The following is a 26,246-nucleotide window of genomic DNA, read 5'->3' as shown; positions in this document are numbered from 1 at the left end:
ATATAGTCTCAGTAAATGTTTAAAACACAGAAGAGAAAGAAAGCTCTTACTTTCTAACAGGAAAGTTACGGAGAGCAGAGAGAACTACGTAAACAACGTAAGATACATGTAACATCAGAATTGATAATACATAATCTACAATATATAATACATAATCTACAATATATTTCCTAAAATGTATTCATATTCAATACATTAAAGGTTTCCAAACATCATTAAACTGAGAGTTACGAGATGTTCTATTCTATACATCCAGCAAGGAAATCCGATTTCCCTGCTGCCCAAAATTATGCTTGTTTTAAAATAATCTTTTTTAACCTTATGACAAATGTGTAAATAAGCCAAGATACACAGACCTTGGCAGTATAACAACAATAAAACTTACTAATATTAGCATCACACAATGACAAAGCTGACATACTCTCTTTAAAAGTCTGTGTTTTATGTTGATCATATAAAACGCTGCAGAGTAGCAGTGTGATTTTATGTATTTTTTTTTATATAATGATGCTCCTGGTAATTCCAGCTGACAATTTCTATGGCAAAGTGTAACCTGCACATAAGGGAATCTCGGCTTATTTCTTTAATACGTAACAGACAACAAAACATGGTAAAGCCAGACAACCTAAGAGTTATTTTTAAATATTATACTTTGAAATGTTTACTTGCACGCATATATTTAAATTTACTGAATATTAAGTCAACAATGAAAGAAATTAAACCCAAAAGTTAACCACTATTTATTCACATTAATTATTTTCATGTTTTGACCATTTTCTTCAAGTCTTTCTTCATGAATATAACACAATGTCAGCATATGTAAAATCATCGCGTAAAGATACTTTTGTGTTTCATCACTTAAAATTATCTTTGGGAATACTTTAAATATAAGTAATGTCCTAATTATATAATCAATACCATTTATATTCTGCTATAAGAACCTTGTAAAGAAGGTACTTTTATGAGTTCTGAATATCAATTTAAAATATGAGTTATATCTGAAATAGTCAAACGTATAATTCACAAATGAATAAAATGTGGTTTACTAATGTACAATATGAAACAAACAGTCATTTCAAAATAACAAGTTATACCATTTTAGGACCTTATAAGACCTTTCTTCTACCTAAACTTCTAATTAAACTATTTAAGAAAAGCTTTAAAGTAATTTTAATCTTAAAAGTTTGAGTAAGATCAATAACTGATACTACCTTCAGACTAAAATGTTTTCAGTAATACAAACAGTATTTACCATGACAAAATGTTTAGCTAAATATAAACTGACCTTTATTGAGTGAGCAAGAACTTGAATAACTAAGTTCTTATAAAATATAGATATGACTTTTTAAAATACACAGAGAGCATCATGGCACTTATGAAACTGAATGCCATCAATCTCCATGTAAAAGCTGAAATCGAAACAGAAATTGAAATTGATGTCAGTTTACTTCTGAGAGCTTACTATATTTGGTAAACTGCTTCCTCTTTGCTAACACAGTGGTTTCAGTTTTATATAAAGACTCATTATAAGCCACAATGTTTCCTAAGTATAAAATACACAGGTTTTTATTAACTCCATTCCTATTGCTTATAAACAGCCATGGATGTACATACCAATCACTATAAAACCAGACTTAAATTTCCAGCATTTTTCCTAGCACTTACTACGTACTGCTTTGGAAATGTCCTAACCAGACTGACAGTTTACACTGCGATCATTACCTAAAACCTGCATAAAATGCTAACAATGACAACTGGTCTTTGGTTCTTGATGAATTTAAAAAACAAAAACAAAAGAAAACAACAGGAACCAGATATCTTTTTCTTTCTGCATTGTCTAATCACGTCACAACATTTCAGAGTAGGACACACCAAGGTTTTATCCTCCTCCTGTGAAAACCAACAGAAAAGAAGGGAGCCTTGGCGTATCTTGAGAAGACAAGGATAAGCAGGTTGCAATGGATATCAGTTGGAGGAAAGCAGAATTTAATGAACTGTCATAGACTGCTGCAGAAGGGGCACTAACGAACAAAAGAACACGGCATTGACAGGATACCAATAAATTGCTGATGCTCTAAAATAAACCGTCACCCATCTTTGCAAGTCATGCTCAGCTACTTCCTACCTTTAGAATAAACCAACTTATACAATCTATCTGTGCCTTGGTTTCCATACAGATAAGGACAGTAATAGGATACAGAACTCATTATAGATTTGCTGAAAGGATGAAGACAAAGTGCCTAGCACAGTACCTGGCACAGAATAAAGGCTCAATATTATCTTTGTATAAATCTCATTTCAATGGAGTCTTAAAAGACTTGGGAACATTACCTTTAGAAATCTCACCTTAAAAATTTGACTTTGGTATTAGGAAGTAATCTGTTGGAAACAGGAAGGGGAAAAATTATCAAACAACCTAGTGTGTTTATTAAGCATGTACTACATATCTAGTCATGCCATAGAGTAAGTATAAAAGATAATATCTGCCTTTCGATAACTTTTCACACTGCTAACAGACACTGATGAATACACGCACAATGACCCTGGGGAGACAACAAGAAGAAAGCACACATCAAACTGTCTGACACTCCCAGTCAAGATGAGATGGCGGCATGGGAAAACACGGCTTGCTCCTCGCACAACCGCATAGAAATTACAACTAAATTATAGAACAACAATCACTCAGAACTGTCAGGAGTCGAGCTGAATGGAAGTCTGACTACTACGGAATTAGAGAAACCACATCCATCCAGATGGGTGGGAGGGGTGAAGACCCAGAACAGGCTGGTTCCACACCCATGTGTGGTGGACACAAAGTCGGGAGGGATATTCTGGGAGCGAGGAGTCTCAGCCCCACACCAGGCCCCCAGCCCAGGGGTCCAATGATAAGACTCCACAACTCCTGGCTAGAAAAACCAGCAGGGATCAAGTTGGAGGGGAAAACTGCTGGAGTCCCAAGCAGTTCCTCTTAAAGAACCCGCACTCGGACTTACTCAGACTCTCTCCCTCTGAGCTCCAGCACTGGGGCCGCAGCTTGAAAGGCACCAGTGGCATATGGGGAGGAACTGAAGTGTCTGGTACGAAGGTGAGAGTTGGGGGACAGTTTCCTCGCAGACAGAAAGGTGGGCAGAGGCCACTGTCCTTTTCTGAGTCCTCATCCTGCATGGCCACAGAGACTGCAGGCTGGTGCCAATCTGCGAGTCCATCAACCTGGCTAACACTGTCCCACCTGGAGATCCTCTGAGGCTCCATCCCACCCCACTTAGAGGCCCAGCCATGACTGCTCTACCCAGCAAAGATAACATTTAGAATAGAAAGACAGATAAAGTGCATTCCAGACAAGAAAAAAGTAAAGGAGTTTATCATCACCAAATAATCATTATCTGAAATGTTAAAGAGACTTATTTAATAAAAGATCAAAACTATGAACAAAAAATACATATCTATCAACAACTGAATCTAAAAAACAAACTAAGCAAACAAGAAGAACTGAGACAGAATCATGGATATGGAGAGTGTTTTGACAGTTGCCAAGTGGGAGGTAGGTGTGGGGAATGGGCGAAGAGGTGAGGGGATTAAGAAATACAAATAGGACTTCCGCCAAGATGGGGGCATAGGTGGAAACACTGTGCCTTCTCCCACAACCAAGTTTGAATACAACAAAGGTTTGGAGAACAAAGACGCAGTCAAAAAAACAGAAAATTGAATTATACGAAGTCCAACTACAACTAATCCTTCCATGGGGTCGGTAAGAGGGGTGGAGCCAGCAGCGGAGCAGGGTCGGGCAGGAAAGATCCCCAGACCTAGGCGCACAAGTGGCCCGGACCCAGTCAGGGTTTGGGGCAGACTGACCGTGGTCGCACATTCTCGCACAGTGAGATGGACCACGCAGGCCCCAGGGGGCNAAATTATCAAACAACCTAGTGTGTTTATTAAGCATGTACTACATATCTAGTCATGCCATAGAGTAAGTATAAAAGATAATATCTGCCTTTCGATAACTTTTCACACTGCTAACAGACACTGATGAATACACGCACAATGACCCTGGGGAGACAACAAGAAGAAAGCACACATCAAACTGTCTGACACTCCCAGTCAAGATGAGATGGCGGCACGGGAAAACACGGCTTGCTCCTCACACAACCGCATAGAAATTACAACTAAATTATAGAACAACAATCACTCAGAACTGTCAGGAGTCGAGCTGAATGGAAGTCTGACTACTACGGAATTAGAGAAACCACATCCATCCAGATGGGTGGGAGGGGTGAAGACCCAGAACAGGCTGGTTCCACACCCATGTGTGGTGGACACAAAGTCGGGAGGGATATTCTGGGAGCGAGGAGTCTCAGCCCCACACCAGGCCCCCAGCCCAGGGGTCCAATGATAAGACTCCACAACTCCTGGCTAGAAAAACCAGCAGGGATCAAGTTGGAGGGGAAAACTGCTGGAGTCCCAAGCAGTTCCTCTTAAAGAACCCGCACTCGGACTTACTCAGACTCTCTCCCTCTGAGCTCCAGCACTGGGGCCGCAGCTTGAAAGGCACCAGTGGCATATGGGGAGGAACTGAAGTGTCTGGTACGAAGGGGAGAGTTGGGGGACAGTTTCCTCGCAGACAGAAAGGTGGGCAGAGGCCACTGTCCTTTTCTGAGTCCTCATCCTGCATGGCCACAGAGCCTGCAGGCTGGTGCCAATCTGCGAGTCCATCAACCTGGCTAACACTGTCCCACCTGGAGATCCTCTGAGGCTCCATCCCACCCCACTTAGAGGCCCAGCCAAAAAAGCAGTGACCTACAGCCATGGCTGCTCTACCCAGCAAAGATAACATTTAGAATAGAAAGACAGATAAAGTGCATTCCAGACAAGAAAAAAGTAAAGGAGTTTATCATCACCAAACAATCATTATCTGAAATGTTAAAGAGACTTATTTAATAAAAGATCAAAACTATGAACAAAAAATACATATCTATCAACAACTGAATCTAAAACACAAACTAAGCAAACAAGAAGAACTGAGACAGAATCATGGATACGGAGAGTGTTTTGACAGTTGCCAAGTGGGAGGTAGGTGTGGGGAATGGGCGAAGAGGTGAGGGGATTAAGAAATACAAATAGGACTTCCGCCAAGATGGGGGCATAGGTGGAAACACTGTGCCTTCTCCCACAACCAAGTTTGAATACAACAAAGGTTTGGAGAACAAAGACGCAGTCAAAAAAACAGAAAATTGAATTATACGAAGTCCAACTACAACTAATCCTTCCATGGGGTCGGTAAGAGGGGTGGAGCCAGCAGCGGAGCAGGGTCGGGCAGGAAAGATCCCCAGACCTAGGCGCACAAGTGGCCCGGACCCAGTCAGGGTTTGGGGCAGACTGACCGTGGTCGCACATTCTCGCACAGTGAGATGGACCACGCAGGCCCCAGGGGGCGAGGGCTGACGGCGGTGGCACACTCACGTGCAGTGGGACAAAACCCATGGCCCAGTGGCAGCTGCCGCACCTGTGGGGGCCATGGCGGGAGGCGGAAGACCAGACGCCATTGCTCCTCCTTGACCCCGCCCCCACATACAGCGTCACAACCCAGCGACTGAGTTGCCCTGCTCTGGTGAACACCTAGAGATCTGATCCTGCTACGTTACAGGCATGAACAGCCCAAAAGATGGTGCAAGAAGAACTCAAAGTCCCAGAGCAGATAACTCTAAGCGACCAAGAGATTGCCAGCCTCTCAGAAGCACAATTCAAGACACTGTTTATCAGGATGCTCACAGAACTGGTTGATTATAGTCACAAATTAGAGGAACATATGAAGGCTAAACTAATTGAAATGAAGGGAAATGTCCAGGAAACAAATAGTGATGGAAAGGAAACTGGGACTCAAATCAATGGAGTGGACCAGAAGGAAGAAAAAAATAACCAAACAGAAAAGTATGAAGAAACAAGAATTTTTAAAAATGAGGAGAGGCTTAGGAACCTCCAAGACATCTTTAAACATTCCAACATCTGGATTATAGGGGTACTAGAAGAGGAAGAGGAATAGCAACAAGTGGAAAATCTATCTGCACAAATAATAAAGGAAAATTCCCCCAATCTGGCAAAGGAAATAGACTTCTATGAAGTCTAGGAAGCTCAGAGAGTCCCAAAGAAGTTGGACCCAAGAAGGAACACACCAAGGCACATCATAATTACATTAGCCAAGACCAAAATGAAGGAGAGAATCCTAGAAGCAGCAAGAGATAAGGGGACAGTCACCTACAAAGGAGTTCCCATCAGACTGTCAGCTGATTTCTCAAAAGAGACCTTACAGGCAAGAAGGGGCTGGAAAGAAGTATTCCAAGTCATAAAATCCAAACACCTACATCCAAGATTGCTCTATCCAGCAAAGCTTTCATTTAGAATGGAAGGTAGATAAAGTGCTTCTCAGATAAGGTGAAGTTCAAGGAGTTCATCATCACCAAGCCCTTATTATATGAAATGTTAAAGGGACTTATCTAAGAAAAAGAAGATAAAAAATAGGAACAGTGAAAGGACAGCAAATTCACAATTATTAACAACCACACCTAAAACAAAAGCAGACCAAGAGGACAGCTAGATCAAGAGCAGAACCATAGAAATGGAGATCACATGGAGGGTTAGCAACAGGGGAGTGGGGGGAGGAGAAGGGGGGAGAAGTAGCACAGACAGTAGGTAGAAAATAGACAGGGGGAGGGCAAGAATAGGATGGGAAATATAGAATCTAAAGGACTTGAGACACGTGGTTATAAACTAAGGGGGAGAGAATGGTGGGGGAGGAAGTATGTGGGTGGAGGGGAATGAAGGGGGGGAATAGAACAACTGTAATGGTATAATCAATAAAATATATTTAAAAAAAGAAGTACAAATAGGTAGGTACAGAATAGCCATGGAGATGTAAAGCACAGTACAGGAAATGGAGCAGCCAAAGAATCCATACACGTGACCCACGGACATGAACAATAGTGTGAGGACTGCCTGAGGGAGTAGGGAGTGGGGAGTGCTGGGTGGAAGCGGACAACTGTAATAACATAATCAATAAAAAGTAATTAAAGAAACAAACAAACAAACAGATACTGAGGAATATCAACACAGAGCTCTCTGTGGGGTACTTCGTGATAAGACGCATGCAAGGCAGCCTGGAAAGTCAAAGACTTCAGATTGGGAAACTAAGTGGAACAGTTAGGGTTTTAAAGATTTTAAAGCAAAAAATGGCATGACAGCTTCTTTTATTCTGTTCCTCTAAGTAAAGACAAGTCAAGGGAACTAGAATTGCTGAGTCGCATAAAGTCCCCCCTACCGTCCTTTGCTCCTTCCTACTTTCCACATATGTCCACTGAATACCTACTATCAAAAGGTAGCGCATAAGGGGCTTGGAATAAAAACCATTCAATGAGGACTACACCTGGTTTAATGAGAAAACCGTTAGTGTGAATAATCTGAGAAGGAAACTAACCAAGCTTATTTTACCAGTACAACTTACTTTCTTTTAAAGGAGCAGGTCGTTTTCTCATTACAATTTACATTGTACAGATTCAAGACTGAATTAAATGGACACATTTACTACATTTTAGATACATGAGGTCTGTCTGGAAAGTCTAGCCACTGATAATATAACGAGAATAGTTTGAGCGTCATCACTGTAATAGGGCAGCCAAAGAAAGGGGACTGGAATGTGCATGCGTGAACAATGACAACTTCACTGTACTCGTCAGGGGGGTGGCAAGGTGAGCTCGTTGAGTGGGCATGTGCACTCTCTGGCTGTCACATGCAAAATGACTGGGCACAGAAAGCAAGGAATCTGCATGAAATTTTGTGTTAGGCTTGAACATTCCTGCACAGAAACTACTTGGATGATGCAGAAGGCTGCAGCTACGGGCAACTGGTGATCAGCAGCTTTATCATGACAAATTGCCTGCTCATGTGTCATGTCTTGTGCAGAGTTTTTTGGCAAAACATCAAATCACCCAGGTGATTCACCCCCACTTACAGCCCAGATTGAACACCCTGAGACTTCTGGCTTTTCCCAAAACTAAAATCATCTTTTTTAGGGAAGAGATTTCAGACAATCAGTGGGATTCGGGAAAATATGATGGGACAACTGATGGTGATTAGAACTGCGTCAGGTCCCAAGGTGCCTACTTTGAAGGGGACTGAGGCATCATTGTCCTGTGTACACTGTTTCTTGTATCATGTAGCTTCTTTAATAAATGTCTCTATTTTTCATATTACATGGCTGGATAGTTCTGGACAGACCTCATATATTCATATCAAAATCATGCATTCTTAAATGCCCTCCAGAGAGCTCAAGTCACTTAAAATACACCAGGTGAAGGAGTTTAGGGACCTGAACATGACGAGAGGGTAGGGACGGGAAGAACTTAGTCTGGAGTTCTTCATCAACCCTCAGTTTTGAAATACCACAGCAGTTTTCCCAGATACCAGAAAACAACAAAAGATTAATCCTGTGTTGGAAAAGAAGAAAACTAGATTTCAGTCAGAAGAATATGACTAACCTCCACAAAGGCCATGCAAAATTTGTAAGAAAATGTAACCTTGAGCAAGTTACTCAGCCTTCCCACATCACAGCTTCTTCTCCTATACAACGGTGATAACCCAGAGCACCTACCTCAGAGGGTGGTTGTGAGGATCTGTGACTTAACAGAACTAAAGCTCTTGAACGTGGCTTGCACACAGTAAATGCCTCGTTAGTGATCAATACGCCCTGACGAAGGTAAACGGCAGCTCTGAAATAGGGGGAGCACTGAAAAGGAGCCCAACAGAAGAACAAGTGGAAAGTCACGGCGTTGTGCGACAGAACAGACCTAAATGTGTTCAGAAAGGATAGGTAAAACAGAGGTCACACGAAAAATAAGGGCTTCATTTTAGATAAATATATGAAGAAAAGAAAAATTACTGTACTTTATATGTAACAATATTTAAATAACTTCCAATCACTTTACATTGCCCTAACGAAAGTTGTATTAATAATAGATAATGTACTTCTTGTGATACAGAATGTGGAACCCCATCAATGGTTTGTTCAGCTTGCATAAGTCACAACTGATTGGACACAGTCCCTGTGGGCATGCCATTTCATCCAGACTGGACGGTTCATTAGTCATAATTACTATAACTGTACAGCAGAGACTGCAGTTTTATCTCATCATACATCTTTGATCAAGCTGCCTCAATTTCTGCTTCATCAGCATATGAAGTTACATTATTGGAGTCTTCTATTTTCAATCAGTGATTAACATAGATTATGCTTTATATCAAAACATGTATTTGGTCTTCACATTTAACGGTGAGGGCCCAGATCTGACCACCATTTGACCTCTGATATTTCAAAACCTCCTAAACACTATGAGTCATCAACTGAAATACAGAATGTCACAGAGAAAATTAAACAAAGAAAAGAACTGACCTGTGTTAAAAGCGTAAGATGATTGCACTTATCTAAATTGAGACTAACCATATTTGCTGCAGCTTCTCATGAAACATTAAATCGCATGCCAGAAGAACACATCATACATATTTATTGTTTTGCACTGTCACTTTTGAAAGACTCATACCGCAATTAGTGATTCTCCCAAACTATAAGCTACATAAAGAAATTTCCCATGAACCGTAAAGACAAAGTAATGCAGAAGATGGTTCAAGCAGGTGAAGGAACAGATGGATAATAGATTTCACTTACTTCAGAAAGGGAAATGTTGCCAAAACATGGTTCAAATGCAAAATACTGAATGAAACTGATGTGTCAGGAAATTTTCTCTGCTAAGTTATATTGGAGAACAATAGGGGACTAAAAGGGCCATCTCACTATTTTCGTGCCTCACTATTTTCATGTGCAAAGTGTCCCCACGGTGGGCTGCGTGAACAATCAGAGTCGACAGTTACATGCAGGCACTGAGGCTGCAAAACTCCCAGAGTAATTAGTGTTGTCTGAATGCAATGACATCTGTGTTCTCATGGTTCTCAAGACATGTCAGGCCAGTAAGATGTATATGAAAAAATATGACAAGCATTGCAAATGCCCCTCTGAAAGGTCTTACACTTTCGGGGAAAGCTGAAGAAATCACACATGTCATCGTCTTTTTGTAACCAATATATTTAAGATTAAAAGATCTTTTGAGCCACGCATTCTTTTTGTAACTAGAAAGTGTTTATTCAGGATTCAGCCTTGCAGAATGAAACAAACCTGCTGCAAGTCTCTCTCTCTCTCTCTGCAACTGTCTTAACCCAAGGGACCCTAGGCAGCGGCAACACATGTGACATGCCCATTCCTGTAGGTAACAAAATAGGGAGCACACCTTAGTAACACTGCCTGATTTCTTTACATTAGAGTTTGAGAATAACGTCTTTTAGTTCTCGACATAAATAGTTTCAAATGTGTTGTTAAACGCCTTAGAATTAGGTTAGCGGTTTTCAAATAATAGAGACTGCCGACCGACCGCACAACAAGCCTTTGTTGAGGGCACCTCCTGCGACTGCGGAGTCCCGCCTATTGCAGAGCCCGCCCTGCCCTGTCTGTAGCTGCACTGGGGGCATGCACTTGCTCCAAGAAAGACATTAGTCATCATTAACAGAAGCACTGACACCAAATCTAAGTGCCTCTCCACAATGACCAAGTGGCAATCATCTTTCTCTTATACTGTCACTGCTGATTAGGATTTTCTTTCATGAAAATTTAATTTGTCCCTCTTTCTTCAGCTTTTTTCACTCCTGAAAAAACACTCTATTCAGGAAAGACTGCAAATATAGTCAAAGGAGCTGCACCTGTAATGCAGCTAAGAATATAAAGATCACGGGATTCTCAGCTAAATGTTTTATCTAAACCAATAGAAAAGCACAGGTGAAGTGAATGATTAATAAACAGGGGGAAACTGATTCTAAAAGGACTCTTGCTTTAACCATTTATAAGCCTCAAAAGGTGACTAATTCAAGAAACCTGAATAAAAGTCCCCTAAAAATGACATAATCCCAAAGCTTCCCTGAAACTAAGATTTCAACATTTAATAGTAGCCACTTTTCACTACATTTCAAATTTACATTCTCTGTTCCTTAGAATAAAAGATGGATATTCACACCAATATATCACTGCAAACTGAAGGAGATACTTTAGCATCCACAGTGTGTGCATGACCAGTGCACATTAACCTGCTGGTTCGCTTTTTTTTAAGGAATTTTCAGTTTCAACGGCACTGGACAAATGAAAATGATTCATGCACGTGGTCACGCAGGGTACTCTGCAGCTAGACCACACTAGACCTACACTCTGGTTCTGTACAATATCACAGTGTTAAACAAGATAGCACGGTGATAAGTTATTTAAGGAAGTTTTAAAAAACATTTACTTTTCTGTTTTATTTCAATTTGTTTAAAGTTTTCAAAAAATGTAAGCATGTGATAGTTTGCAAGAAACCTGGTACAACCGAAACTCCCACTTCTACTTATAAACATTATCTTCTCTTTGTGTTACTCATGTTTTGTAGCAAAATAGAGGTTGGCTTAAATTTAAAATATCTCTAAATTATTTTATATCCTTTCAGAACATGTGTACTTTTAGTCAAAACCTGTTACTCTTTTGTGTATACGTGAACATAAATTCTATCTATCTTCAAATGTAAATATCCATACGAAATGTTTTTAAAACAAAAATCAGCCTCACTTCTTTTTAAATTCAGAAGCAACAATAATTCATTAAACTTTAATCATTAAATGCTCTATTCCTGACTATTTTATTGTCAAAGTAATACAAAATGAATTTGAAGGTCAAATAGCAACTGCTTGGTGGCTAATACATCAAATTTACAAATGGTTCAAGTTATTTTTTTCTACTTAAAATTTGTCTGCAGTTAAAACATTTAATAGGAGATTAGAAATTAACAATGATTTTGAGGGGCAATTTCTAACTGCTGAACTTGTATAACAGAAATATCATGATTAAAGACGGGTTTGATCTAAAATAAAAACAAAATTATATCATAAGAAACTATCTAAATTAACCTTATAGAGTACCTTTATAGCTGATTGGTTCACTTATTTCTTAGCTAAGTAAATAGGCTTCTTAAATTCTCAAAAGCTTATTCTCAGAGTTGCACAGACTGTCCAAAGCAGAACTTCAAAAACTTACAATACAATTACTGTCTTGCTGGATCCAGTACATGTTCAAGCAGAGAAGTTTAGCTCTATAACTTCCACCCTTCAACCTAACCCTCCAAGTCACTTGTCAGTTAAAGGTTGGGCGATTTATTGACCACCTCTGGGTGCATACTGTCAGTGCTGAAGGAAATATGAGAGAGGGTTGTCGCTACTGTTCTGGAGCTCATTGATAATGACATACCTGCCTCTGTCACCCATTACCCATACTACAAACTACTTAGACCTAACTGAAAAATCAATAGTCTACTTGCACTGGTTCCTGTGGCTGCCTCCTTTGATTGTCAGCTCCTGTCTAGGGTCAGCACTTACATGAAAGGGGCTGTGACTGCCTGATGCTTTCAGGACAACCTAACGATATGAAACTAGCCAACAGAACAGTAAATTCTGTCTCCATGCCCTCCTCATCAATTAGGCTTTGACTAGGCTTGCCTGTAGAAACCTGACCTTTTAAGTTTAGGTGAATATGGACTAGTTGAACACACCATTGCCCTCAGCACTGAGCCAGGAAATCTACTGACAGGTTAAACAAAACAGAAGGTTGTAACTGTCATAATTTGCATTGCACTTTCACGCCAACAAGGGTGTTATCAGTAGGGGCAAGCCCTGGAACACACAACTCCAGCACCCTTAAGCCACGCCACTCATAAATTTTCAAGTGAAGTGAGATAAAACATAAATTCACAAACAGCAATGCATTTCTCATCTCTTAGTCTTTCTAGGTTTGCACTTTGCCAGCCCACAGAGTGCCCATCAACAAATCTCTCAGTGGTCACCCGGCTCTTCTACTGCATTAACAAGGAACTTTCAAGGAGCACAACATAGAAGTAAAAATAACTATGCGAGTGAAAAAACAATTTTAGAAAGAATTAATAATACAGAAGACAGGCTGATTGAGCTGTATCTCAAAAGGAGAACGATTAGGTCTCAATACAAGGTCTTTCCCTGCCTACTTCCCTCTTTCCAAAAACATCCACAGCCTAGACAGTAAGTTACTGAGTAAGTGAAGAGAGGTGTTGAAATTATTTCCTACCACGCTACTCTGATACAGCATCTTTTACAGTGTGAGGGAAAACTAGGAACATCTGTAAAATAAAAGATGTTAACACTTTTATGCTTGTCAGATCTTCTGATGAAAACAAGAGAAAAGCATGAGAAAGCAGTACAAAACTTTACTTACTTTAGTGACTTGTTTTGAAAACTATTTCCCTGCTTGGATCTATCTTTTAACACAACACGAATATGGTAATGTTAGAGTTGCTTAGACTGATCATTACCATTTTCGAAAATCGTTAATTGTGAACTTGAATTTTTTTTAGCTTCAAAAACAGACTCATAGATGGAGAGCAGATGACAGCTAGTGGGGGTGGCACTCAGGGAGTGAGGGACTGAGCGAAAAGGAAAAAGGATTCATGGACATGGATGACAGTGTGATGACTGCTGGGGGGAATTGGCGTGAGGGGACTAAATGGTAATGGGAAAAATGCAGTAAAAATTAAATGAAAAATAAAAAAGCCTGTTTCCCACCCACAAAAAAGAACTAATATTTACAGAATACCAAACCTTAATGAAAATGCCAGAAACATTGAGAGTCCATTCAACATTTAATAAAGAAGCACTCCTCCTAACCTTATGGGCGCCTTTAAACAATGTTTTTCTATACATAAAATAATACACAGACTGATTTGTTTTCATATTTTATGATCTAACGTGTATCAATGATAATCACTACACTCTTAGAATTTATTTCAGTTGCTGCTTAGTTGTCCCTCACAACTGTCTACAATCCATAATTTTTAATTTATTTTCTTAAACCTAAAATATGAAACATAACCATCTGTGAGCTTATTGTTTTCTATGATTTTTAATGTTAAAAAATTTCATGTACCTAGAGTAAAGCAGTGCTGAAGTCTAAATTCTTGCATAAAGATTTCTGATTTGAAATCAACTAATAAGATGTAAATAACTTTACTCAAGTCGTGGTAGGATACTGAAGATTTTCCTATCTAGAAAAGGCAGGAACAACTCCTCATCCATATCCCCATTTTACAACCGGGAAAACAGCGAGTAGAGACAGTCACTTGATCAAGTTTACTTGACCATTAGTAACAAGCTGGGATGAAAATGGAGGGCTTCCCCCAGCCCTGGACTAACCAACACTCTTCACACACCGCCATATTGTATCCCTTTATTTTATCTACCCATGGACGTTACATGATAGCAACGACCTTGGATTTCTGAAAAGGCCATAGCTTTGTATAACTGATTTTAATTGATGCTACAATTTATAGAAAGTTTTGACTAGTGTGCAGAAAAGATTAGAAGATTTGTAGAGCCTTCACCCAACAAGGTGCCACAGAACAACGAACTATTAGAAATAGAAGTCCTAATTAGGCATGCTTGAAACCTTTAACTTATCTAATATGATGATTAACTGTGCATCTGGTAGCCTTTCAGGTCCTTTGTGTGCACCTATCTGATAGCAAAGTGAAAGGGCATGGACAGTGTCTGTCCCAGCAAGCAAATCATGTGAAAACAGTCATAGCCGTAGATCAAAGATTTTTCACTCCAGCTAGGCTGATTTAAACCTACTCACCCAGGTTTTGTGTAGAGACAAAACCAGTCAGTAAATAAGAGAATGGCTCTTTAGGACCCGAAGATAATAAGGGAAGATAGAAAGAAAAAAACTCAGAAAAGAAACAGACTGGCAGAACCTTGATAGACACAGGCCAAGACAGCTGTTTTATATCCTAGCTTTACTTCAGATGGTTAAGGAAAAGTGTCCATTCCTTAGATCATCAAATATTATTTCACTCATGCCACGCAGCTACCTTCTAGGCCTAGATCAGAACCACTGAAGGATTTCTGTTGTCGTTTAACCACCACAAGGAACCAGAGAGACCTTTCAGCACATCATTTGGACTCTGACTCACAATGAAGGAAGGAACAAGCTAAATTTTGAACATTTCCATAAAAAAAGTCCATTAAAAATCTCCCAAAATCTCAGAAGATCCATGCCAAATTACTACTAATAATAGTACAGATGAAGCACTTAAGAACTAACATATTTCAAAATAAACTAAGATGTTTAAAAGGGCTAGTTTTCCTAGAGAATGACAAGAAACTACCAATAGAATATGTTTAACAGATCATTTTAAACACACATCCATAAAATGTCTCAAACAACCAAAAAGAAATACAGAATGCGATACCAAGTCTTACTTCTGAACTCAGTAGAGCCCAGGACTGGTGCCCGTCACCAGCTCTGCAAATGTCCTGCACCGACCACAGGACAAGTGGAATTGGGAGTGGGGACGGCTCTAAGGTCCAAGGAAACATGTTCTATGTGTGAGGCAGTAGTAGTAGCTTACAAAACAAAGGATGCCACGCCTCTAAACCTTCAAATTTGGATTTAGCATCAAGTTCCATATTGACCAATTTTCCTATCTATCTTCTGTAAGTGATATTAAAAGGCCAGTAAAATGTGGTTCTCCAGGTGGAAGAAGAACAAATAAGAACCCACAGGTTACACAACCATCCTTCACATAGCTAAGAACTGGCTCTGCCAAAAGCCTCCTCATTTGTTGGAAAATTACAGTGGAGTTATGAAAGCCAAAGGTACTTGACAGGTAAAATTTAATATTTGCCTCACAGGACATTAGTAAGTTCAAATTGTTAAAAAGGAGGGGAGGGAGGGAGGGAGGGAAGAATCTTAGTCTAACTTTTCAGAACAACAATATATGGAAATAAAACATAGGCAGAACTCAAAAATGTATACATCTGAAATGAGAAAAAGCTAAATGATTTCTTGGGAAGACCAGAAGACATACACCAATATAAGTGACACTATGGTAAGTTCAATGCAACACCTTCTGAAAAATACCGGCTGAATTAATTTGAATTTTCTTAAATTTCATATCCTAGTTCATTAATACAATAGTATTTACTTTTCAGACAGGCTAGAAGCTATTTACTTCCATTTTCCTGAGTTCTTTGCTCTATCATCGTACATTTTGATTAAGATCAAATTCTGTACAACTTAATAAAGTACTCATATACACAGCTGTTCCTCAACTTTGAAAAAATGAACACGTATTCTACTCTGAATTTTCTCATCCTACTAAAATAATATAAGAATCAGACTTACAAAAGTCTAATAGGTACACATTAATCATATATATTGTGCAAGGTGACCTCAAACACAAAAGTACATAAAAGTATTTTTTCTAGTACAGTTGGATAGGCTTACTACGCAAAGTTAAAGCTACTACTTTCAACCGACAGAGCCTTATCTTAAGTTCAAATTGTTCAAGTGAGAACAAGAATATTCTTGGGTTAACAATCAAAGAGATCACAAGGGTTGTTGTTGTTGTTTTTAAGCTGTTTTGTTAGGGAAAAAACTTGTTTCAGCATTTCTGACAATTTAAATTTAACAGGCACCACAAGTGATCTGTTCAGAGCAAGTATTCAGTTACTGATCATTTTCTAGATTGATTCCAGAATAATAATTATCAATAGCTTACAAACAGTTTCTGTGATACTTCAGAGTTTGGGAAAATTAGATCATTTGACAGGATTTTCAAAATGGGGCTTCACTTTGACTCTCAATGCAATGCAAACAGTACCATTCTGACAGGGTTGCTGGTAAAGCTTCTACCAGACGTTTTATTATCATTACATGAACAAAATGTCACCAACTACTGCACTAACAAATTGGCTTATTTTCTTTCTGTTTTGACTGAAATTTTAAATTCAGAAAATTAAACAGCTGTTTCCCCATTTATATTTTAACCAAAAAATTCTTTCCAAAAAGCCAAGTATTTTCACAAAAACGTTGAATCATTAAGTACATAAGAACCAAAAATTTAGCAATCACACAGATGTTTCAAAGTCAGACTTTAGGGAGTAAGGACCTACACAGGCAAACATGTGGTCCTTTGTTTTCAAAAAAGGACCAATCCTCCAAGGATTTTTAATCAGTAATCTGATTATTTTTGAATACTTAAATGTTTTCCTAGAAAACAATACCAACATCATACATTTAAAATCTGTATACTGTTCAGTAAAGATTATTGATATACTATGTGTCCTCTCTACACATAATAAAAGAATGGATATCTTTTTATTCTCAATGATATGATAAAGTAGAAAATGCACTGAAGTTTAACTCAGTAAATATACGTCTAAATAAAGATTAACAAAAAATAAAACAGTTTAAGGATTCTGTGCTCTCTGGAAATGTAAACAGGATTATAACTGTCAGATGTACAGAAGCACTGACTTCAGCCATTAGTTTGGTTTTGCCTCTGGGAAACACAACATGAACTACTGAATCACTTCTTTTCAAATCCATACTTTCCCTCCAGCAGTTCCAGCTTCATCAGAAGTGCTGGAACGCACAAAAATGACAGGCAGAGAGCATTTGTTTTCTTTTTCTCTCTCATACCGTTTGCCTGTAAACGGGAGGCAGGGTTCTTTCTCAGAGCATTTGAGCTGAGGCTGTTTAAGGCAGCGGCTGAAGGAAAACATAGCAATTCTCTATGCAAGGAAGTATCACAACTGGATTGTTTCCTTCCAAGGAAAAGTTTGAGAAATCAAACACTGTATTATCTTAGAATAAAAGAGCATGAGCATTCTAGCATAATGGCCTATTATTCTTTAATTAGAAAGATTTTTCAGTTTTTTTAGGTATTCAGTCAACTCACCACCTTAGCTTAGCACCATTCAAAGAGCAGCCAGTTCTGCTTTTAATTTTACATATATAAAGGCCCCCAAATTCAAATATACTGATTTTCTTTTGAAAATATCTGATTGTATAAGTAGTTAAAAATTTTTGTTTCCAAGTTTCTGGCTTGTGTGTTTCACTGCAAGAGGAAATTCAATTACCAATTAAAAGTTTATTTAACCGTGATCAAGTGAAAACAGAATGAAATGTGCAATCTGGCCATTCTTCTGGAGCTCACACATTCACATTTTTTTAAAAAACTAGCACAGTAATTGCTAAAACTTGGCTCATTTTGTAAGGATACAGGAAATTTTCAGGCTAAAAGTTTAAACACACATATTTTAGTTTACAGTAACTCAGAACACCCCACCTCTGCTTTACCATCCAAGGTCTCATAAAATGTTCCTAACGTAATGATGATGGAGGTAAAGCCTGGAGAAGTCTGAAGGTTATGGACATCCAGAAACACAAAACAAAAGTCACATCCTGAGTGCCCCCTCTTTGCAGGAATGTCTGCAGCCAGCCCAACATCACACACAGGTCTGGGCAGAAGCGTGCTGATGTTGGCACTGCCTAAACCAAACAAACAAGATGTTTAACAGTCAGATAAAATGTCCTGCAGCCTCCCTAATGAATTTGTCAAGGACCATCAGAGTTCGCTCCCCCTCTTTTGCCTCATTAACTCAAGTATGATGAGACGGATTATAACAAGAGAATACAGATCAATCGGTCTGAAGACTTGAAGTGGCTTTTAGCCTCTAGAGTTTCTTTCTCTCACTTGGTCTCCTTTAATAGAATACGCTATCTCCTGCAGAAGGGGCTGCCACTTCGTTTTAATACACCATCAAGGAGCTGCTGATGGACTTCTATACTAACATACATAAAAGCGGAGGTGACAGGGGCTCTTCAATTACAGCCTCCTCGGATACCGTTCCCCCCTTCAATTATTCAACCCGAGGAAGAAGGATCCGCGCGTGCACAGCAGAAGCAGCTCTCCGAGCAGAGGAGCCAGAGTGAGCTGGGATGGGGGAGGGGGAGAGGGAACTAGCAAGAGGGAGCATTATTTGCTGAAAGTGTTTAAGTTTATTGCTCGAATGATGTTTCTAATTAGTACCGCGGCAATAAATTAAAGTCGCCTTTGTTTAACTGATTTATTATTTACTAGAGCATCTACCTTAGACAGGGTAAATTGATAATGAATTGTTTTTAAATCAAAACATTTGTAACGTTTTGTCATCCCTCGGCCTCTGTTGTGAAAGTGGAGAAACTCGGGACAAGGGTGCAACGAAACTTAGTTGTGCCTAACCGAGCCAGAGGAGAGAGGAGAGGAGAGGAGGAGTAGGGTGTCAGGCCCTGGTGGCGAGAAGATCCAAGTGGCCTGGGCCTCCCCAATCGAGTAGAGAAGGGACAGACCGGTCCCTCGGCACCTACTCGGGAACCGGGGAGGGCGGGCGGCCGCACGGGGGTCTTGAGAAAGGACTACTGCAGTCATCCCGGGCCTTTTCGCTCGCACGCACTCACTCCCAGGGACGTCTCTGGCCGCACCAGCCCACGAGTGAGGCCGCGGGCAGAGGCGAGGAAGAAGCAGCCAGCAGGAGGGTTGGGGACGAAAAGCTTTGCACCCTCAGGCCCCGCCACGAGTCTCCGCCCAGTTACTGCCCTGGGGAGAAGCTGCTAAGGACCCATTCCAGGCTGGCCACACAACTCCTGGCACTAAAGTGCCTGTCCTGCCCAGTAATATTTCCCAGGGCTCCGATGTGACCCGCGGGCAACAGCCGGGTTGCCGACAGTGTCTGGGCTTCCCACAAGCACGAAATCCTGAAGACGCCGTGGCTCACAATCCTCCCGAAGCTGAGCATTCCCCCGACGAAGGCTGGGGTCCAGAGGCCGCCCCAAGTCTCTGCCACTCCCGATAAGTGGACTAAGGCTCTGCATCCGTGTTTGCAGGCTGCTTACTTCCAACTATTCTTCCCAACTCCTGGCCACTGAAGACAGATTCTAGGAATATATCCGACTTGACTTTTTATTTAAAGGGCCTAATAGTCCTCTGTAGAGGGATTTAGAGTAATGGGAGTGAGTGGGTGACAAGGCACCAGCGGTCCCCACCAGCCAAGTAAGGAAGGACTAAGAGGTCCAGGGGTCTGACATCCAGGAGGTGGGGAGAAGTAAACTTCACTCATGCAACTGAATGCAGCTTCACCTGGTCCAGCTTTGAGAGCAAGTCAAGCCCTCCCAAGGGGGTTTGCCAGAGTGGCACACCAGGTTTTGCAAAACGAAGTCTTCTACAAAGGGCTCCATAGAGTTTTACTCTTACGGCACCACCAAAGAACAGAATGTCCCAAATCTAACTAAGAATTATCCCGTCTATTTGACGTGTCTTAAAATGACACAGAAACCAGACAGGCACCCGCGTTTCAAACGTAAACCCTCAATACTAAGCAAATCACAAACACTGTTGCAGATTTTTTACCCAAAAGTACTGAAAGGCTGCAAGGGGTCCAACGCACATACTAAAAGCATGTGCATGTGTTTCCCTGAAATGCCAGGGGAGGAGGGAAGCCATCTGTGTAATCAATAACAGGATAGTTATAGATTTTTGCAGCAGTGAAGTCTTTTAAAAGCAAAAGTCAATTATGAAAACAAAATAATTTCACAAGTGAAACTGTACTGCTTGGCAATATGTTCAGAATTAGCTTTACAACACTGACATTTTAAGAAAACTTTAACTTAGGCTCAAATTTACTTCCCTTCAAGTTTACAACAGTTTTGGTGGCTTATTTTAATTTAAACATATATACAACAAATTCTACCGTCTATAAATGTGTACCATCTCTCAAAACTTAAACTTTTATTTTCTAATAACTAGTTAGTCCTTGTAACAATAAAGTATTAGCATTAAGTATTAGCTGAATCTTAATTATAAAGCAATAATTATCAAGCAAGGTGCTTGCACTACTTTCTTCCTGCCCCATTTTCAACATATGAAATTCATGAGAAAAGATTTATAGTCATAAACCCTCACTCCATAGCCACCCCCCCCAACTGCTACTTATGGATAGCAATTTCTTTCCCTCTGAGCAACAATGGGGAAGGGGAGGGAGCGAGACTCTGTGGGAAGAGAAAATATAGAAAATCTTAGGTCCTTTCCCAAATTCAAGTGAATTTGCATCTTCTTCACAATGTTGATAGAAAAAAAAAAGTGAACCTGTCTGAACCACCGCTACTCCCCCTCGAGTTATTCCAGCCATCCCAGGACGTCCTTCCTATACAGTCTCTTTTTCTTCCTTGCCACTGATAAGGGAGAAGGTTAGAGAGGAGGGGGCTGTAAAATGTGTGTAAGTATTTGACTTCTACTATCTCCTCCTATTTTCTTACTTCTCCCTTTACTCCCTTTCTTTATCAAGCGCAGCGGTGGCTGCTACCGTGGGCCAAGCATGCCTGTCTTCTCTCTGGGATTGGCTAAAGCAGTGACAGCTTGGATAGCGATTGTAGGAACTGAAGCTCCACCCTCCTCATGATGGCCCTGGACCATTCATAAACTAAATAACTCCAGGAAACGGCAAGGCAGAGAGAGAGGGAGAGGGAGAGAGAGAGGGAGAGAGAGGGGGGGAGAGAGAGAGAGAGAGAGAGGGAGAGAGAGAGGGAGAGGGAGGGAGAGGGAGAGGGAAGGAGAGGGGAGGGAGAGAGAGAGGGAGAGAGAGAGGTGTGAGGGAGTGGGAAAGAAGAGAAAAAGAAGGGAGAGAGAAAAACAGAGAGGGAGGAGGGAGGGAGACAGAGGAAAAGAAGGAGGGAAGAGAGAGATTAGGAGGGGAGAGGGGAGAAAGAGACGTCGCAGGGGAGGAGGGAGAGACACTCAGAAAGTGGAATCTGCACAAGAAACCTGAAGGGGGAGGAGAAGAAAAACCCGAGAATCATTATAACCAAACCCCAGATGCAACGCAAGCGACGGCTTCGTCACACTAAAATAGATTTTGTGAAGGCCAAAATTATAAATTACGAAGCAGAAATGAATATCAAACAACTTCCAGCGGTTTGCACCTAAAGACAAGAAGAACCCACTGCAAACAAACAAGCCCAGTCTGAACAACGCCTCCAGTAGGAAAAGAGGAAGACCGCTACAACACGACCCCCTGAGAGGTGGCCAGACCAACACGCTGCGAGCGCGAGGCATCAGGCATCTCTGCAAACCTCGGAGGGTGCCGCGGACTGAGGTGCACTTCGCTGCTCTCTGGACATTGATTACATCCTTCACCTTCCACCTAGGGGAGGGTGAGGAGAAGGCACTCACCTAAACTGAGTGGAGAAGTCCGACCAGCGTGGGAGAGAAGTTCAAGAATGAAACACTGAATGTTTCGCTTTTATTTTTTAAATTTACTTCGGCACTTAAAAGACCGCATTTCCACACTTCTGGGCAATCTCGGCTGCAGACATCCTAGCCTAACCCCTTGGTAACCTGGATTTTTCTCTCACCTTCTCTATTTTTCCGCCTCCCCTTTACCTCTCCTGCTAGCACATCTTTATTTTACACATCAAGGGAAAGCAAAAACAGTCTCCGTGGGCACTTTTCTTTTTCGAAAATCACTTTTTTTTTCTTATTTCCTGGAGAAGAAAAAGGGGTTTCGGAAAGAGGAGAGAAGGATCAGGCCGGCTGTAGCATCGGCGGGTCAGCCCAGGTGGAAAACAGCAGTGCAGTGGGGCTCAGGGGGAGCGCACAGCCTCTTTCGCAAGCCGCAGGGCCACCACCAGCGCGTAAGCCTTGGATCCCTCAACGTATTGCGAGACGCCGGTGTACAGCCCGGACCTGTGCCCCAACATGATCGCCGCTCAGGCCAAGCTGGTGTACCAGCTCAATAAATACTACACGGAGCGCTGCCAAGCGCGCAAGGCAGCCATCGCCAAGACCATCCGAGAGGTCTGTAAGGTGGTCTCGGACGTGCTAAAGGAGGTGGAGGTGCAGGAGCCTCGCTTCATCAGCTCCCTGAGCGAGATCGATGCCCGATACGAAGGGCTGGAGGTCATCTCGCCCACAGAATTCGAGGTGGTGCTCTACCTAAACCAAATGGGCGTCTTCAACTTCGTGGACGACGGCTCCCTGCCCGGCTGTGCGGTGCTCAAACTGAGCGATGGTCGGAAGCGGAGCATGTCTCTCTGGGTAGAGTTCATCACTGCGTCCGGCTACCTCTCGGCGCGCAAGATCCGGTCACGTTTCCAGACGCTGGTGGCTCAGGCAGTGGACAAGTGCAGCTATCGGGATGTGGTCAAAATGATCGCGGATACCAGCGAGGTCAAGTTGCGCATCAGGGAGCGCTACGTAGTGCAAATCACCCCGGCGTTCAAGTGCACGGGTATCTGGCCTCGCAGTGCGGCACAGTGGCCTATGCCTCACATCCCCTGGCCCGGCCCCAATCGGGTGGCGGAGGTCAAGGCCGAAGGGTTCAATTTGCTCTCCAAGGAGTGCTACTCGCTGACCGGCAAGCAGAGCTCCGCCGAGAGCGATGCCTGGGTGCTGCAGTTCGGGGAGGCTGAGAACCGCCTGCTGATGGGCGGCTGCCGAAACAAGTGTCTGTCGGTGCTGAAGACGCTGCGGGACCGCCACCTGGAGCTGCCAGGCCAGCCGCTCAATAACTACCACATGAAGACGCTGCTGCTGTACGAGTGCGAGAAACACCCGCGGGAAACGGACTGGGACGAGGCGTGCCTGGGCGACAGGCTCAATGGCATCCTGCTGCAGCTCATCTCCTGCCTGCAGTGTCGCCGCTGCCCCCACTACTTTCTGCCCAACCTCGACCTTTTCCAGGGCAAGCCCCATTCGGCCCTGGAGAGTGCTGCCAAGCAGACCTGGAGGTTGGCCAGGGAAATTCTCACCAATCCCAAAAGCCTGGACAAACTATAGGGTGCTGGGGACTGCTTGAAAAGCGACACAAACGGGAATGCTCTCAGCCACCCAACACACAGGACCAACAGCGGAAACTCCGGACACAAACTTTGACTGTCAGCCACCTGAAAGAAACCACCACCAGGCAGCAGACCTTCGTGAGCTCACAAGCCAACAAAAGGGAGCAACCCAACCACCAAACCAAAACACACGAAATCCCATTCTTGCACAAAAGTGATCGTTTTCTTCCAATCAATGTGAATTTAAAAGATCACACAAAAGAAGCAATCGGGCTTCGCCACCACAAAGTGAAACCTAAGGTACATTTTCAAATCAATGTATAGTAGTTTTTCTCCCCCTTTCCTTCTCTCCTTTTCTCTCCTTTCTGCTCTTTCTCCCTCTCTCCCACCCCCCGCCCCTTGGCCTCATTTCATTTTGTTTTGGGTTGCCTGAATGTTGTCACCAAGTGAAAAAAAAGTATTTAATTATATGTAAAATTTCTCTTTAAAAAAAGTTTTTGCTGATGTTAAATGTGTCTCAGTGCCAACGTCTGATTGTGCTCGTCCCTTCTGCACCCCCACCCTTGCCCTAAGCAGTCCTGTTGAAAACAGTAATAAAAATACTACTTTACATTGTAATCGACTGTTTGTGGATTGTTCTTAAATGAAGGCAGGTGAGATCACATTTACAATTTACAATGTAAAGATGTGAATTTGAGGAGCTAAATACAAGACGCTGCCATTTGAACTCTCATTTGCAAATACAGCACATTTTGTTCATTTAACCAAATTCCCACCAAAATCCTTAGAAAAGAAAAAAATTTAATTTTACCCAATTATATATGTTTGTTGTATAAATTTTAAGATTAAAAGTAGTATTTTCTTTCACATCTGAAAAAAAGAACAAATTTAAGACAAAAAGCAGTTCACATTAAACATTAAGAGATTTGCTTTTTATGCCATAACTTCAAAATATCCACTCTAAGTCTCAAATGAAAAGGAAATATTTATGGATCTTTTCTGAATAGTTAACACAATCAGTTGACACTTTTCCTTAAATCATTTGTTCCCTTCAGGTTTTAAATAGTAAAACTTAACAGTTAAATCAACCACACCAAAAAAGAATAAAATGAAAACGAAAAGGAAGAACATTCCTTTTCCTAGCAGATGGTTGATGTGAACAATCTAGATTTACTAATTACCTCAATTTTTTAAATGGCTTAGTTACAAATGCCAAAACTATGGTCATTTAAAAAATAACTCCCAGAATTTCTCAGAGTTATTCTGAAGCTTCTTATAGGCAATTTAAACAAAGAAGGTTTTGATACAATTTTAATGACCAAAAAAAAATATTTTCAAGAATTTACACACAGGAAAAGTACTTTACTACTCTTTCTGCCTTCCTAAGGTAACAATCTAATGCTCTCATTACATTTAAACTTTAAGAAAGATTTCTTTTTTAATAACTGATTATAAAATAAAATAATTGGTAAAACTGAGAGTGTCCCCAAGGAACTGGTTTGTCTTCTTTATATTGGAGGCAACTATGTACTCCATTAGATATGCTAATGACGAGGCACAGGTACAGAATATATGTCAGATGTTACCCTTTAATATATAAAATGCATTTTTTAAATGAGCTAGTGGTCAATGTATTCAGAAAACCCATGCATGAGAGAGATACAGAAAATTTTTCTAAAAATGCAATGTTAAAGATGAGAGGACGAGTAGGGGAGGGATGAGCAGTGAGCAGCAGAGATGGAGGGAAAACAAGGAAGGTGCTGAGGGCTCTGTCTCCTGGTTCACTTGACAAAACAGGCTTAAGTCACAAGATTCCCTGGTGAAAATTCCCTCGTAAAAATAGTGCTGGGTTAGAAATATAAACTTTGATCTTATCAGTTCTGAAATCATCTCCACTCCTTCAACCTATGTTATGTGTTTTTTCTGGTCTCTCTTCCTGTACATATAGAATTCAGTTTTTTCAGGGAAAAAAAGTGGTTTAGCCAAATACACTAGCTTTTTAATAATAAAAATAAACTTATTCTCTGGGGAAAATGTTCTGATTTTTAAGAGCATTTTCAAGCAAGTAATAGGTGCTTACGTTTACAAAGAAATAATTTAAGGTCAGTGTATAGTTTAAAAGATAAAAATGGTATCTTAAAGTGACCATGTTTTCACTCTCGAAAGTATTTACAGCATGAGACATATCTCCTTCCAGTTATCCCAGAAAAAAAGTTTTTAACTCTTGACAAGAAGAAACAAACACTCCCCAAATTCAGTATCTTTTCCCCCTCATTTGATTTACTGCAACTAAAAAGGAAAAATACTGCAGCAACACAAGTGTCCTCATTACAAAATACCTTAAAGTACTTATGTCTGTTCAAAATCAAATATGAATGTATATATATTTTAAATATAAATTAACATGTTTCGATTTTTATAATATTAGACACATTGGAGTGGTACAAAACAG

General features: G+C 41.0%; 2 protein-coding genes across 2 annotated transcripts in view; one reads left to right on the top strand and one right to left on the bottom strand.

Moving 5' to 3' along the window:
• The window catches only part of LRBA (LPS responsive beige-like anchor protein), a 522,692-nt gene that overhangs the window by 209,594 nt on the left and 286,852 nt on the right, over positions 1-26,246 (bottom strand). The window lies entirely within an intron of this gene.
• Positions 21,701-24,182, top strand: MAB21L2 (mab-21 like 2). The gene has a single exon (XM_037058421.1). The coding sequence runs from the start codon at positions 22,713-22,715 to the stop codon at positions 23,790-23,792; it is 1,080 nt and encodes a 359-aa protein (XP_036914316.1). The 5' UTR covers positions 21,701-22,712; the 3' UTR covers positions 23,793-24,182.

This window comes from Sturnira hondurensis, unplaced genomic scaffold (assembly GCF_014824575.4).
Source record: "Sturnira hondurensis isolate 20B ecotype Veracruz unplaced genomic scaffold, ASM1482457v3 Scaffold0010128, whole genome shotgun sequence".
NCBI classification, from domain to species: Eukaryota; Metazoa; Chordata; class Mammalia; order Chiroptera; family Phyllostomidae; genus Sturnira; species Sturnira hondurensis.
The sequence above is the reverse complement of the archived record's forward strand: the minus strand, read 5'-3'. Positions and strand labels throughout refer to the sequence as shown.